At 44.4% G+C, this 13,671-nt stretch overlaps 1 protein-coding gene across 2 annotated transcripts in view; it reads left to right on the forward strand.

The window, feature by feature from the left end:
- Positions 1 to 556: 556 nt before the first annotated feature.
- Positions 557 to 13,671, forward strand: part of DDHD2 (DDHD domain containing 2) — a 32,732-nt gene continuing 19,617 nt past the window's right edge. Inside the window, exons 1-7 of one of the 2 annotated variants that reach the window (XM_030817121.1) lie at positions 557 to 1,146; positions 2,277 to 2,504; positions 3,689 to 3,879; positions 6,491 to 6,580; positions 7,042 to 7,162; positions 9,845 to 9,934; positions 11,814 to 11,949. In XM_030817121.1, the coding sequence (XP_030672981.1) occupies positions 2,285 to 2,504; positions 3,689 to 3,879; positions 6,491 to 6,580; positions 7,042 to 7,162; positions 9,845 to 9,934; positions 11,814 to 11,949 (848 nt within the window). In that variant the 5' untranslated portion in view covers positions 557 to 1,146; positions 2,277 to 2,284. The remainder of the gene's footprint in view (positions 1,147 to 2,276; positions 2,505 to 3,688; positions 3,880 to 6,490; positions 6,581 to 7,041; positions 7,163 to 9,844; positions 9,935 to 11,813; positions 11,950 to 13,671) is intronic. The other variant, XM_030817122.1, reaches the window with a different exon arrangement.

Here is a 13,671-nt window from a genome sequence, read left to right on the forward strand (position 1 = left end):
ATGTTGGCCAGGCTGGTCTTGAACTCCTGGCCTCCCAAAGTGTTGGGATTACAGGCGTGAGTCACTGCGTCCAGCCCCTTTCAACTTTTCACCTCAGTTATGTCTTCCTGTTTGGACAGCGGTATCTCATCTCCAACCTCCCTGGCATCTTTTAAATCCTGTTAACGTTACCTCTACAAAAAAATATATATATATCTATATTAATTTTATTGTTTGTTTAGAGACTAGTGTCGCAGTGTTACCCAGGCTGGAGTGCACTGGCGCCATCTGGGCTCATGCAGCTGGCACCAATGGGCTGGAGCGATCCTTCAGCCTCAGCCTCCTGAGTAGCTCAGATCCAGGCGCCGTCACCACGCCCGACACCTCTACATTTTTTAGGGATACCTCTTTGGTAACCTCTAAATCATAATAAATGCACGGAAGAGGGGCCAAAGCCTTTTTTCCTGGCAAATGCCAGTGACACCCGTTCTCAGCACCCAGAAACAGAGGCCAGGAGTGGGGCGGCTGTGGCTGCGCCCTCCGCCTTAGTCCGCTGATCCCGGGGCCGCGGCGTCCCTGCGTCCAGTGGTCACCGCGCCGCCCCTGGCTCACTAGTAGGGTCTGCAGCGTATCCCGAGGATCAGTCCGACTTTCCCGCCGCGTACGTGAGGGGCCGCCTCAAAGCCTCTTCCGCCACGGACACTCGAAACTGATCTCGAAGCCCCTTCCGTCACGGATACTAGAAACTGATCTCGAAGTCCGTTCCGCCACGGACACTCGAAACTCTCCCCCGCAGTTAGACCTCAGCCGCCAGCAGCCCGCCGCCCAGCGCTGCAGTTCCCAGCCCGCAGGAAGAGCCACGTCTCGCGCGACTCCCTCCACCTCTCGCGACACTTGCAGCCCGTGCCCTGCGGCCCTGCGCACCCCACCTGCGGTCGCGCGCCGCGCTCCCCGCCGCCTCACCTTTTCGCCAGGCATCCGGGCCCGCTACTCGCCCACTGGGAGCGCCGTAGCGCCTGGTGTTCGGCGCGAGCCCGGCGGGGCTGCAGGTTCCGCCCTGCTCCGCCGCGCCCCGCCCCGCCCGTGCTGGGGTAAAGGCCGCGGCCGGGCCATGCAGTGTCCTCCTCAGGGAGGGCAGGAGAGCCTGAGGAGTGGCGGGGCCGCCAGGTGAGACCGCGTCGGGCGGGCGGCTGGACCGAGGGAGGCCGGGCTGGGTGCAGGTGGGCGGCGCAGCGCTGCGGGGCCGGGATGCGGGGGGGGGGGGGGGTGGGAACCTCGGCTCCCGGGAAGCCCCGAGCCTGGGGGAACCCTGGGCACCCTGTGAACCCTGTGGTCTGCACTGGCTGCCCTGCTGCTGTCGCGGGGCTGCGGGCGGACGACCTGAGCCCGAGCTCCGAGGGCCCGGAGCGGGGCGCCAGGGCCTAGGGTCGTGGGGACCAGGGGCGCGCCAAGGTGGCTGAGGTAAGTCTGTGTGGGGAAAAGGACAATGGAGCCGAAAGCCGGTGTCTGCTGTCCCGCCGGGCCCGCGCGAGATGCCCTCCTGCCCCCCGCCCTACGGGGCAGCTTAGAAGTGTCCTTCTGGTGCCTGCGGCGCTGATCGTTGCCGAATGGAAGGAGTGTTGGAGAGGTAGAAACAGCTGGTCAGAGCCGCCTCTGCGGGAAGAGGCTTTTGAGGTCGCTTGTTACCTTTCATCTGAGATTTTGGCTATGGGAGTGGGCGTGCGTGTGCGCACTGTGGCCCCAGGCGAGGTTTCGTCTTTTCCCAATTTGTACCACCACCCATTAAGCGACTTCAAGTATCCATCAAAAATGATTGGTTCCTAAGCGAATAGTTTTATTTTTTGTATTTTAAGATTCCATTAGTTGTATAATAGTAGGGGTCTGGAGCCCAAAACCTTGGCGTTACTAGGACAGGGCATGACCCAGCTAACTTGGAGTAAATTTTCTGCCTTTAACTACATTTAGAGTGGAAATTAGGGTAAAATGTTTTTGTTGCAATCTGGTTTCGAGCATGTGGTCCTGTGATTCTGGGTTTGTTTTATAACTTACGGACTGAGTAAAATTACCCAGTTTTCTGAGAGAATTGGGAACTCCGCGCAATGGTTGATCTAATAGAAGCATTTTATTTAAAGCTTCCACCCATCCAGCTGCTAATTTATGTTATTTCTCTTTTATGTATATTTTGTTGTTGTTGTTGCAGAAATGGCTCCGTAAAATGATTAGTTTTGTGCGTGTGTATGTGTGCGAACAGTTACACAGTTAAGATCATTTTCCTGATAGTTTTCTTTTGTCTTTAGAGAGCGAAATGTCATCAGTGCAGTCACAACAGGAGCAGTTGTCCCAGTCAGATCCATCTCCATCACCAAACTCATGTAGTTCCTTTGAGCTAATAGACATGGATGCTGGCAGCTTGTATGAACCAGTTTCTCCCCATTGGTTTTATTGTAAGATAATAGATTCTAAGGAGACATGGATTCCTTTCAACTCTGAGGATTCACAGCAGCTGGAAGAGGTGTATAGCTCTGGTAGGTGAAAATTATGACTTGGAATAGACAAAGACTTTCCCCTCTTCAAACTATAATATAATGGTCCTTATAGTGAGTGCTATGAAAACCAAATTTTAGATTTTTCCAGTTAAATAATTTCTTACAGCATTTTATATAGAACTTTTGCACTAATACCTAGCCAATCAATAATATTCAAGAATTTGGTCTGTATTTTGAAAACAGTATCTATTATTATTTCTGCATAGTTACCCAATAATTTTTTTTTCTTTAGAGTTGGGGGCCTAATTATATTGTCTAGGCTGGTCTTGAACTCCTAGGTTCAAGCATTCTTTCTGCCTGGGCCTCCCAAAGTGCTGGGATTACAGGCGTGTTACACCCTGTGCCCAGCCCCCCAGTAATATCTTTAATGTTCTAGCTTATGTTTTACTTTGTTTTATAAGGAATGTGTAAGGCTGGGCGCAGTGGCTCACATCTGTAATCCCAGCACTTTGGGAGGCCAAGGCGGGCAGATCACTTGAGGTCAGGAGTTCGAGATTAGCCTGACCAGCATGGTGAAACCCCTTCTCTACTAAAAATACAAAAATTAGCTGGGCGGCGGGGTATGTGCCTGTAGTCTCAGCCACCTGGGAGGCTGAGGCAGGAGAATTGCTCAAACCCGGGAGGCGGAGGTTGCAGTGAGCCAAGATTGTGCCGCTGGACTCCAGCCTGGGTGATAGAGTGAGACTTGTCTCAAAAAAAAAAGAAAAGAAAAGAAAAAAGTATGTATAGAGTGGGGTGTCACAGTGCAGAAGAGTGTACTCTCTAACTTGTCACTTTTCTTCTTTTATAAAACAAGAGTGATTCTATTTATACTGAATCATCATGATGGTTATTAATTCACCTTATGGTTCCTCAAGCAAATTCAGAAGAATCACATTATATAATTTTTTTTAAGGGGCACTGCTATCTTTCCTCAGAAAAAGAACAAAACTGTTTGGGTAGTATTTTTTTCATGTTTCATGAAAATCAGGAATGGTTTTGACAGTTTGTAAAGTAGGTAGTGAAAAAGATATGAATTAAATTCCATTTTGTTTGGTGTTTAGCCAAGTAGGAACTGTTCATTCATGTGTTTCATAACATTATGTAGAGTATAACTCAGAATTGTATGTTGGGAGATTTATTTTGAAATATGTACTTCTTTTCCCCTTTTCAATCCTTGAAAGGAAAAGATTGTAATGGGAGAGTTGTTCCTACTGATGGGGGCAGATATGATGTTCATTTGGGGGAGAGGATGCGGTATGCTGTATACTGGGATGAACTAGCATCGGAAGTGAGACGATGTACGTGGTTTTACAAGGGGGACAAAGACAATAAGTATGTTCCCTACTCGGAGAGCTTCAGCCAAGTTTTAGAGGTACTCTTTTGACTCTTTTTTTACTTATTCTTTCCTTTTCTTATTTAATAATCTTTTCTTTCTTTTGTAATTCATTTTGTGAAATTTCCAGACAGACTTTGGTTCTGTCTGCATCACATTATAAAATATAATAAAGCATTTCTATTTACAAGCAAGTTTCAGGATAAAGTAGTCCTATTTTCAGATTTTTTTGTTTTTTTTTTTTTAGACGGAGTCTCGCTGTGTTGCCCAGTCTGGAGTGCAGTGGTATGATCTTGGCTCACTGTAACCTCCACCTCCCAGGTTCAAGTGATTCTCATGCCTCAGCCTCCCAAGTAGCTGGGATTACAGGTGGCTGCCACCACGCCTGGCTAATTTTTTTCTATTTTTATTAGAGATGGGGTTTCACCATGTTGGCTAGGCTGGTCTCGAACTCCTGACCTCAAGTGATCTGCTGGCCTCGGCCTCCCAAAGTGCTGGGATTACAGGTGTGAGCCACCGTGCTTGGCCTTTTTCAGATTTTAAAATGCAATGGAAATGGTTGTGGTGTTTTAAGGTGTAAAAAAAGAAAAAAATACTCCGGGCCTGGTGGCTCATGCCTGTAATCCCAGCAGTTTGGGAGGCTGAGGCAGGCGGATCACCTGAGGTTGGGAGTTTGAGACCAGCCTGACCAACATGGAGAAACCTCGTCTCTACTAAAAATACAAAATTAGCTGGGCACGGTGGTGCACGCCTGTAATCCCAGCTACCTGGGAGGCTGAGGCAAGAGAATTGCTTGAACCCGGGAGGCAGAGGTTGTAGTGAGCAGAGATCGCACCATTGAACTACAGCCTGGGCAACAAGAGCAAAACTCCGTCTCAAAAAAAAAAAATACTGATGGGCGCATTGGCTCTCACCTGTAATCCCAGCACATTGTGAGGCCAAGGCAGGAGGATGACTTGAGCCCAGGAATTTGAGAACAGCCTGGGCAACAAAGCGAGACCCCAACACTACAAAAAAAAATACATGCACACACACACAAATGCAAACTGTATTATGCTATGGTCACAGGATTGATCTTTTTTAGCTTTTAGTTTTCTTGCTCTGAAAACAAATTTTTCTTTAAATTGGAGTAGAGCATTAATATTTGTTTTTTTTTTTTTTGAAACAGAGTCTTACTCTGTCACCCAGGCTGGAGTGCAGTGGCACGATCTTGGCTCACTGCAAGCTCCGCCTCCTGGGTTCTTGCCATTCTCTTGTCTCAGCCTCCCAAGTAGCTGGGACTACAGGTGCCCGCCACCACACCCAGCTAATTTTTTGTATTTTTAGTAGAGATGGGGTTTCACCATGTTAGCCAGGATGGTCTCGAGCTCCTGACCTCGTGATCTGCCTGCCTCGGCCTCCCTCAAGTGTTGGGATTACAGGCGTAAGCCACTGCACCCGACCTTTTTCTTGTTTTTTTTATTTGTTTGCTTTTTTTTGTTTTTGTTTTTGAGACAGAGTCTCACTCTGTTGCCCAGGCTGGAGTCCAGTGGTGCGATCTCGGCTCACTGCAACCTCTGCATCCTGGGTTCAAGCAGTTTTCCTGCCTCACCCTCCTAAGTAGCTGGGATTACAGGCGTGCCCCACCACACTGGCTAATTTTTTTTTTTGAGACGGAGTTCCACTCTTGTTGCCCAGGCTGTAGTGCAGTGGCGTGATCTCAGCTCACCGCAACCTCTGCCTCCCGGGTTCAAGCGATTCTCCTGCCTCAGCCTCCCGAGTAGCTGGGATTACAGGCGTGTGCCACAATGCCTGGCTAATTTTGTATTTTTAGTAGAGACGGGATTTCTCCATGTTGGTCAGGCTGGTCTTGAACTCCTGACCTCAAGTGATCTGCCTGCCTTGGCCTCCCAAAGTGCTGGGATTACAGGTGTGAGCCACCATGCCCGGCTTACACCAGCTAATTTTTGTATTTTTAGTAAAAGTGGGGTTTTGCCATGTTGGCCAGGCTAGTCTCGAATGCCAGACCTCAGGTGATCTTCCTGCCTTGGCCTCCCAAAGTGTTGGGATTACAGGCATGAGCCACCACGCCTGGTCTAGAACATTAATATTAACAAATATATTAAAATGTGAACACTAATTATCTAGTGTAGATGATGGAATTAGGAGTGTTTTTTTTTCCCCCTTTGTCCTGGTGCTACTATCTGTTGTAATTTCAAAATAATTTAAAAATAGGCTGGGTGCTGTGGCTCATGCTTATAATCCCGGCACTTTGGGAGGCCGAGGTGGGTGGATCACCTGAGGTCAGGAGTTTGAGACTAGCCTAGCCATTATGGCCAAATGCTGTATCTACTAAAAATACAAAAGTTAGCCGGGTGTGGTGGTGGGTGCCTGTAATCCTGGCTACTTGGGAGACTGAGGCAGGAGAATTGCTTGAACCCGCGGGGCGGAGGTTGCAGTGAGCCGAGATCGCGCCACTGCAACCCAGCCTGGGCAACAGAGTAAGACAAACAAAACAAAAAACAACAACAAAAAAATTTAAAAATAAATTTGATAAATTGGAGTGGGATATTCTTATTGAAACTCATTAATACATAGTATTCTTGTGAATAAGTTCAGTTTTAATAGGAAAGCTGCTAGAGAACTCTAATGAAATGTGTTTTCTTTTAAGGAAACTTACATGCTTGCTGTAACTTTGGATGAATGGAAAAAGAAACTGGAATCTCCCAACAGAGAAATTATTATTTTACACAATCCAAAGGTAAAACAAAGCATTTCTCTTGTTGGGATAAAAAGTTAATTGCACTATTAGGGAGAACTCAGTTGGTTTCTTTTGCTAAGCACTCTGTATAGGGTAACTTTTGTCAAATTTTATATTGAATTCACAATTATGAAACTTAAAAACTTGTAGCCACTACTGTTATTTACCCAACTCAGCTTATACAAAATAATTTTCTTATGGAAAATTATGCCACTGTAGAATAAGAAAATTACTGACATATTATGTGAGCCTGTCTTCCATGTAGAAAGGGACTATTGACAGATCTGTTAGCCTAATATATTTTCACAGTTCTCATTTCAAGCCGTACGAGTTGTATATCAAAACTCTAGTTCAGATTTGACTCTGTGGTTTGAAAGACATGATTCTACACTTAAAACTGCATTGTATAGGGATGATTGTATTGTAGAATATTTTTATTGCTCTGATCTGTTCTGTTTAAGCTTATGGTGCATTACCAGCCAGTTGCAGGGTCTGATGATTGGGGTTCAACACCCACGGAGCAGGGTCGACCAAGAACTGTGAAGAGAGGAGTTGAGAACATCTCTGTTGACATTCATTGTGGTAATGTTAATCATTTATTTTTTCTTACCTTCTGATGTATTTGTTTACTCCTTAAATTGTGACCTTTTTCTGTGGATTTAGATTACCTCAAGGCTTAAAAATCATCTTTAATCATATGGGTTTATTCCAAGTTGAGATTAGCATCACTTCGTCTACTAAGAATCTTAATAAGGCCGGGCGCGGTGGCTCACGCTTGTAATCCCAGCACTTTGGGAGGCCAAGGCGGGCGGATCACGAGGTCAGGAGATCGAGACCACGGTGAAACCCCGTCTCTACTAAAACTACAAAAAATTAGCCGGGCGTGGTGGCGGGCGCCTGTAGTCCCAGCTACTCGGAGAGGCTGAGGCAGGAGAATGGCGTGAACCCGGGAGGCGGAGAGCTTGCAGTGAGCCGAGATCGCGCCACTGCACTCCAGCCTGGGTGAAAGAGCGAGACTCCGTCTCAAAAAAAAAAAAAAAAGAATCTTAATAGATGTAAAAATATCTTTTAAAACTGGTAAGTACATATGGTAGGATGGGTAAAATTTGGCAATACTATCCAGGAAGTCACTAAGTACAGATGAACTGATTTAGTCCTAATTCCAAGAAGTGTGATTCCACCTACTTGACTAGAAATTTATTCCTGGTAATAACTCCTTGTCCTTGAAGCTTCATTTTCAACTAAGGAAAACTATTTTTCAGTAGGACCTGATTATGCACTGCTATCTAGGTAGGGTCACTTACGGTTGTATAATATATTTAATTGGATTATAATATTCCTTTTTTCTTGTCTCTTGGACAAAATCCTAGCTTTACTGTAATTTAAAAAGATGAGTTTAAAATTTCAGGCTTTAAAAACATACCACACATTGATAAAAATGAAATATTAGATAAAAGTATTTTATCAGTGTTCAGTTGCCTGGATTCAATAACTGTATTATGGTTATGTAAGAGAATATACTTAGGAAATACACATTATGGTATTAAAGGGTTAAAGAGGTATGGTGCTTGCAACCTGATGATGTATGTAGCCTGCTTTCTAATGATTCAGAAAAATAAATGTGTGTGTGTGTACACACACAGAGAATCATAAAGCAAATGTAATTGTTAAAAAGTTGAATCTCTGTAAAAAGTATGTGGGAGTGTCTGTACTATGCTTTCTAGTTTTCTGTACGTTTCTAGTTATTTAAAAATAAAAAGTTTTAAAAACCTAGCTGGGCGTGGTAGCTCATGCCTGTAATCCCAGCACTTGGGGAGGCCAAGGCGGAAGGATCACTTGAGCCCAGGGTTCGAGACCAGCCTGGGCAATATGGTGAAACCCTGTCTCTACAAAAAATACAAAAATTAACTGGGCATAGTAGCACACATCTGTAGTCTCAGCTACTTCAGAGGCTGAGGCAGGAGGATCACTCGAGCCCAGAAGGTTGAGGCTGGAATGAGTGTTTATCATGCCACTGCACTCCAGCCTAGGTGACAGAGTGAGACTGTCTCAAAAAAAAAAAAAAAAAAAAGTTTTTAAAACCTGAAAAAAGGCCAAGTGTGTTGGCTCATGGCTGTAATCCCAGCACTTTGGGAGGCTGAGGCGGGCAGGTCAGGAGGTCGAGACCATCCTGGCTAACACGGTGAAACACCCTGTCTCTACTAAAAATACAAAAAATTAGCCAGGTGTGGTGGTGTATGTGTGTAGTCCCAACTACTCGGGAGGCTGAGGCAGGAGAATTGCTTAAACCCGGGAGGCAGAGGTTGCAGTGAGCCGAGATTGTGCTACTGCACTCCAGCCTGGGTGACAGAGCGAGACTCGGTCACAAACAAACAAACAAAAACTAATTAAAAAAAAAAAAAAAAAAAAGCCGGGCGCGGTGGCTCACGCTCGTAATCCCAGCACTTTGGGAGGCCGAGGTGGGCGGATCACGAGATCAGGAGATCGAGACCACGGTGAAACCCCGTCTCCACTAAAAATACAAAAAATTAGCCGGGCGTGGTGGTGGGCGCCTGTAGTCCCAGCTACTCGGAGAGGCTGAGGCAGGAGAATGGCATGAACCCGGGAGGCGGAGCTTGCAGTGGGCCGAGATCGCGCCACTGCACTCCAACGCCTGGGTGACAGAGCAAAACTCCGTCTCAAAAAAAAAAAAAAAAAAAGTTTCTTTTTTTTTTTTTTTTTTTTTTTTTTGAGACAGAATCTTGCTCTGTCACCCAGGCTGGAGTGCAGTGGTGTGATCTCGGCTCACTGCAAACTCTGCCACCTCCAGGGTTCAAGCGATTCTTCTGCCTCAGCCTCGAGAGTAGCTGGGATTACAGGCATGTGCCACCACACCCGGCTAATTTTGTATTTTTAGTAGATACGAAGTTTCACCGTGTTGGTCAGGCTGGTCTCGAACTCCTGACCTCGTGATCTGCCTGCCTTGGCCTCCCAAAGTGCTGGGATTACAGGCATGAGCCACCGCGCCCAGCCGAGTTTTCTTTTTTAGAGATCAGAAAAAAAAGAAAAAAATCCTGAAAAAAATTTTACAGACTTATTTCAAGATAAATTAGAAACCAAGTAAAATCAATGTATTTTTGCTAGGTACTTAAAGGACTATTTTATATGTTTTAAATTATCTGTTCATCTTTTAACTTGCTCATATTTATAACCTTTTCATGGTGAATGATATTAGAATACATGACTAATTATACAGAATAATTTTCTTTTTAATTTCATTTATAGGAGAACCTTTACAAATAGATCACTTGGTTTTTGTAGTCCATGGGATTGGACCAGCTTGTGATCTCCGCTTTCGAAGCATTGTACAGTGTGGTAGGTTTGCAAAGCATGTGAGAGAATATTAATCAGTGCTCTTGTGAGCTGAGATAAAGCCTTGTCTTTGGTCTATTGTCTTAGCTGCATAAGAAGATTTAGAGAGTTAAAGACAGGTGGTGAGGTAGTAAAGCTTCTCAGCTTAGACCTGAAGTGCTAGGAAATTCCTGAGGCTAATAGTTTATACTCTTAACTATCGTAATAGTCTTGAATGAACAAGCAGTTAATCCCTATAAAATTGTGTTTTATGATGTGATGGTCCTATTTCTAACTATTTCAAATTTACAGGGAACTGTAAAGATGATAGAGTTTAATGAATAACAGAAGCATCAATCATTTTTGTAATTCATACTATGATAAACCTTTGATATTGTAATTGGAGGATTTAAGTCATTAGTATAACTAGATTTTGAAAGGTGTCCTCTAGGCTGGGTGCGATGGCTCACGCCTGTAATCTGAGCACTTTGAGAGGCCAAGGCGGGTGGATCACAAGGTCAGGAGTTCAAGACCAGCCTGGCCAAGATTGTGAAACCCCATCTCTACTAAAAATACAAAAATTAGCTGGGCGCGGTGGCAGGCGCCTGTAATCCCAGCTAGTCGGGAGGCTGAGGCAAGAGAATCACTTGAACTCGGAGGGCAGAGGTTTCAGTGAGCCAAGATCGGGTCACTGCACTCCAGCCTGGGCAACAGAGTGAGACCTCAAAAAAAAAGAAAGGTGTCCTCTAAAACCTGATAGTATTCAAAGTTTAATTGTTCCAATTAGGGTGTCTTATTCTAATTGGCTGATGGTTCTAAACATAAACTAGAATTGTATTGTGGAAGGTTGAGACTGATGTGATATGCATTTCAAACAACAGTGTATTTTTTTTCTTTAAAGTATTGGGTGGTGCTTGTTTATAAGAATCAGAAAGTTAGGATAGGAATTCAACTGCAAGACTGTTGTTGTATTGTCATGTGATTAAAAAAATATTGAAACAGTTCCCATGATGCCGACGTTTTGAAGTTAGCTTTCTTTTTTTTTCCTTTTCCTTTTTTTTTGTTTTTAAATATACTATTTTTTTTCCTGAGACAGAGTTTTGCTCTGTTGCCCAGGCTGGAGTGTAGTGGTGTAAACTCAGCTCACTGCAACCTCTGCCTCCCGAGTTCAAGTGATTATCCTGCCTCAGCCTCCTGAGTAGCTGGGATTACAGGCGCACACCACCATGCCTTGCTAATTTTTATATTTTTAGTAGATGGGGGTTTGCCATGTTGGCCAGGCTGGTCTCGAACTCCCGGCCTCATACGATCCACCTGCCTCGGCGCCCCAAAGTGCTGGGATTACAGGCATGAGCCACTACTGCTCCTGGCCTGAAGTTAGCTTTCTTTTGATGAAATATTTAGTATGGTAAAATCAAGTTGTTAGGCCAGGCACGGTGGCTCACACCTGTCATCCCAGTACTTTGGGGGGCCAAGGCAGGCAGATCACCTAAAGTCAGGAGTTCAAGACCAGCCTGGCCAACAGGGCAAAACCCCATCTCTACTAAAAATACAAAAATTAGCTGGGTGTGGTGGTATGTGCCTGTAATCCCAGATCCTCAAGAGGCTGAGGCAGGAGAATTGCTTAAACCAGTGAGGTGGAGGCTGCAGTGAGGTGAGATCTTGCCACCGCACTCCAGCTTGGGTTACAGAGCAGTACTCCATCTCAAAAAAAAAAAGTTATTAAAGAAACATCTTTTCCTATATGCATTCATAATTTTTCCTGGATACCACTTTATTTTTGATGGAAGTCAGTACGTGTTCTGTGCAAATGTAGTTAGAGTATGATTACATGATTTGTTGCATCCAAATTCTACAGATTTGTTACTTCATTGTTGATGCATAAGTTAATTTTCTTTTCCAGTTAATGATTTTCGCAGTGTTTCCTTGAACTTGCTACAGACACATTTTAAGAAAGCCCAAGAAAATCAGCAGATTGGGAGGGTAGAATTTCTTCCAGTCAACTGGCACAGTCCTTTGCATTCTACTGGTGTGGATGTGTGAGTAATACTTAATACCTTCGAGTTGTTAGCTGTGATTATAATATATTTTATGATCATTGCTATGCTTGGGGACATTTTTATGCTATAGCTGACTGAATATTTAAAATTTCTCAGAGATATGCTATTAAATGCTGATCAGTCCCTTGGTTTAATTAGCCCTGGTTAGGAGTAGAGAGCTGTGTGTATCTTCAGCATGTTTTACTGGCTCACTAGTATTTACTATTACAGCTTCATTGTATCTTTAGCATTAAAGCCAAATATTGCTATCTTCCCATAGTGTATAACCATTTCCATCTTCAGATGTCAAAAGCCAGCCGTACCCCAAGATGTACAATGTATTTTGTTGTTCCTTTTGTTATTATATTTAAATAATATTTGTCCAAATTTAGAAAAAAGGGAGGATTTCTCAAACATTAAACTATTAGCATTTATAACTTGAGGTATAATTGGTACAGTGACTTTTAAGTGATGGCTTTCTTAAGGTACAAGACCATTAGTTTTGTTTGTAAATTTTATGGTAATGACAGAGAATGTTGCTTAAATTGAGGATGTCTAGCTATGGGGCTCTCCAGCAAGTGGTGTGTTTCTAATATAGTTCTAGAATAGAACCAGGAGATGCAGGAAGTAGTCAGCATTGTTTCCATGCTGGTCTCAGAAATGGCTTTTCTGATTCTGTGTCTCAGTTCTCAGTACCCTGTGATTTGGGTATATTCCATTTGCCAAACACTGTTGTGGGGTCTGGATTCTTCAATATTTGAGCAGACGCTAAGAGGTTAGTTACTAAGGGCACATAGCCCTTATAAATTGCAGAAGTGGTTGAATATTTGAGGAATCTTTCTGGGGATTTTAAGAAACCTTTAACTGGATGTTAGATTTTGTCAGCGTGGTCTTCCTCTGCCAGATATGAATTCTGTTTGCTTTTGGTACCTGGCACTCACACCTTTTTCTGCTTTTAGGAATTGTGCATTGAGAGAGGGAGCTGATCTCTTTATCGTTTGACATGTAATCAAAAAACCTTACTGCTGAGAATTCCAGGAGAAGCCTTTTACATTTTTTGTTTTGTCTTTTTAGAAAACTTTTTTTATTACAGATAATTTTGTTCACAGAAGTAGTATATATGATGAATCCTTGTGTACTGATTACCCAGCCCTGACAAGCCTCAACTCATGGCTGGTTCTGCCTCATCCGTATCTTCGTGCCCTATCTAATGCCCCTTCATCACCATATGATTTTTATCTTAGAAATCCTGTAATTTCATCTGTAAATGTTTCAGTTTGTATCTTTTTTTTTTTTGGTTGGAGTGCAGTGGTGTGATCACAGCTCACTGCAACCTAGACCTCCTCGGGCTCAGGTGATCCTCCCGCCCCAGCCTCCCAAGTACTGCTGGGACTACCGGCATGTGGCACCACTCGCAGTTGATTTTTTTTTTCTTTTTTTTGAGATGGAGTTTCGCTCTTGTCCAGGCTGGAGTGCAGTGGCGTGATCTCAGCTCACCGCAACCTCCGCCTCCCGGGTTCAAGCAGTTCCCAGTCTTGGCCTCCCGAGTAGCTGGGATTACAGGCATGCGCCACTATGCCTGGCTAATTTTGTATTTTTGGTAGAAATAGGGTTTCTCCACGTTGGTCAGGCTGGTCTCGAACTCTTGACCTCAGGTGATTCGCCCGTCTCGGCCTCCCCAAGTGCTAGGAATACAGGCGTGAGCCACCGTGCCTGGCCCGA

This window comes from Nomascus leucogenys, chromosome 8 (genome assembly GCF_006542625.1).
Source record: "Nomascus leucogenys isolate Asia chromosome 8, Asia_NLE_v1, whole genome shotgun sequence".
NCBI lineage: Eukaryota > Metazoa > Chordata > Mammalia > Primates > Hylobatidae > Nomascus > Nomascus leucogenys.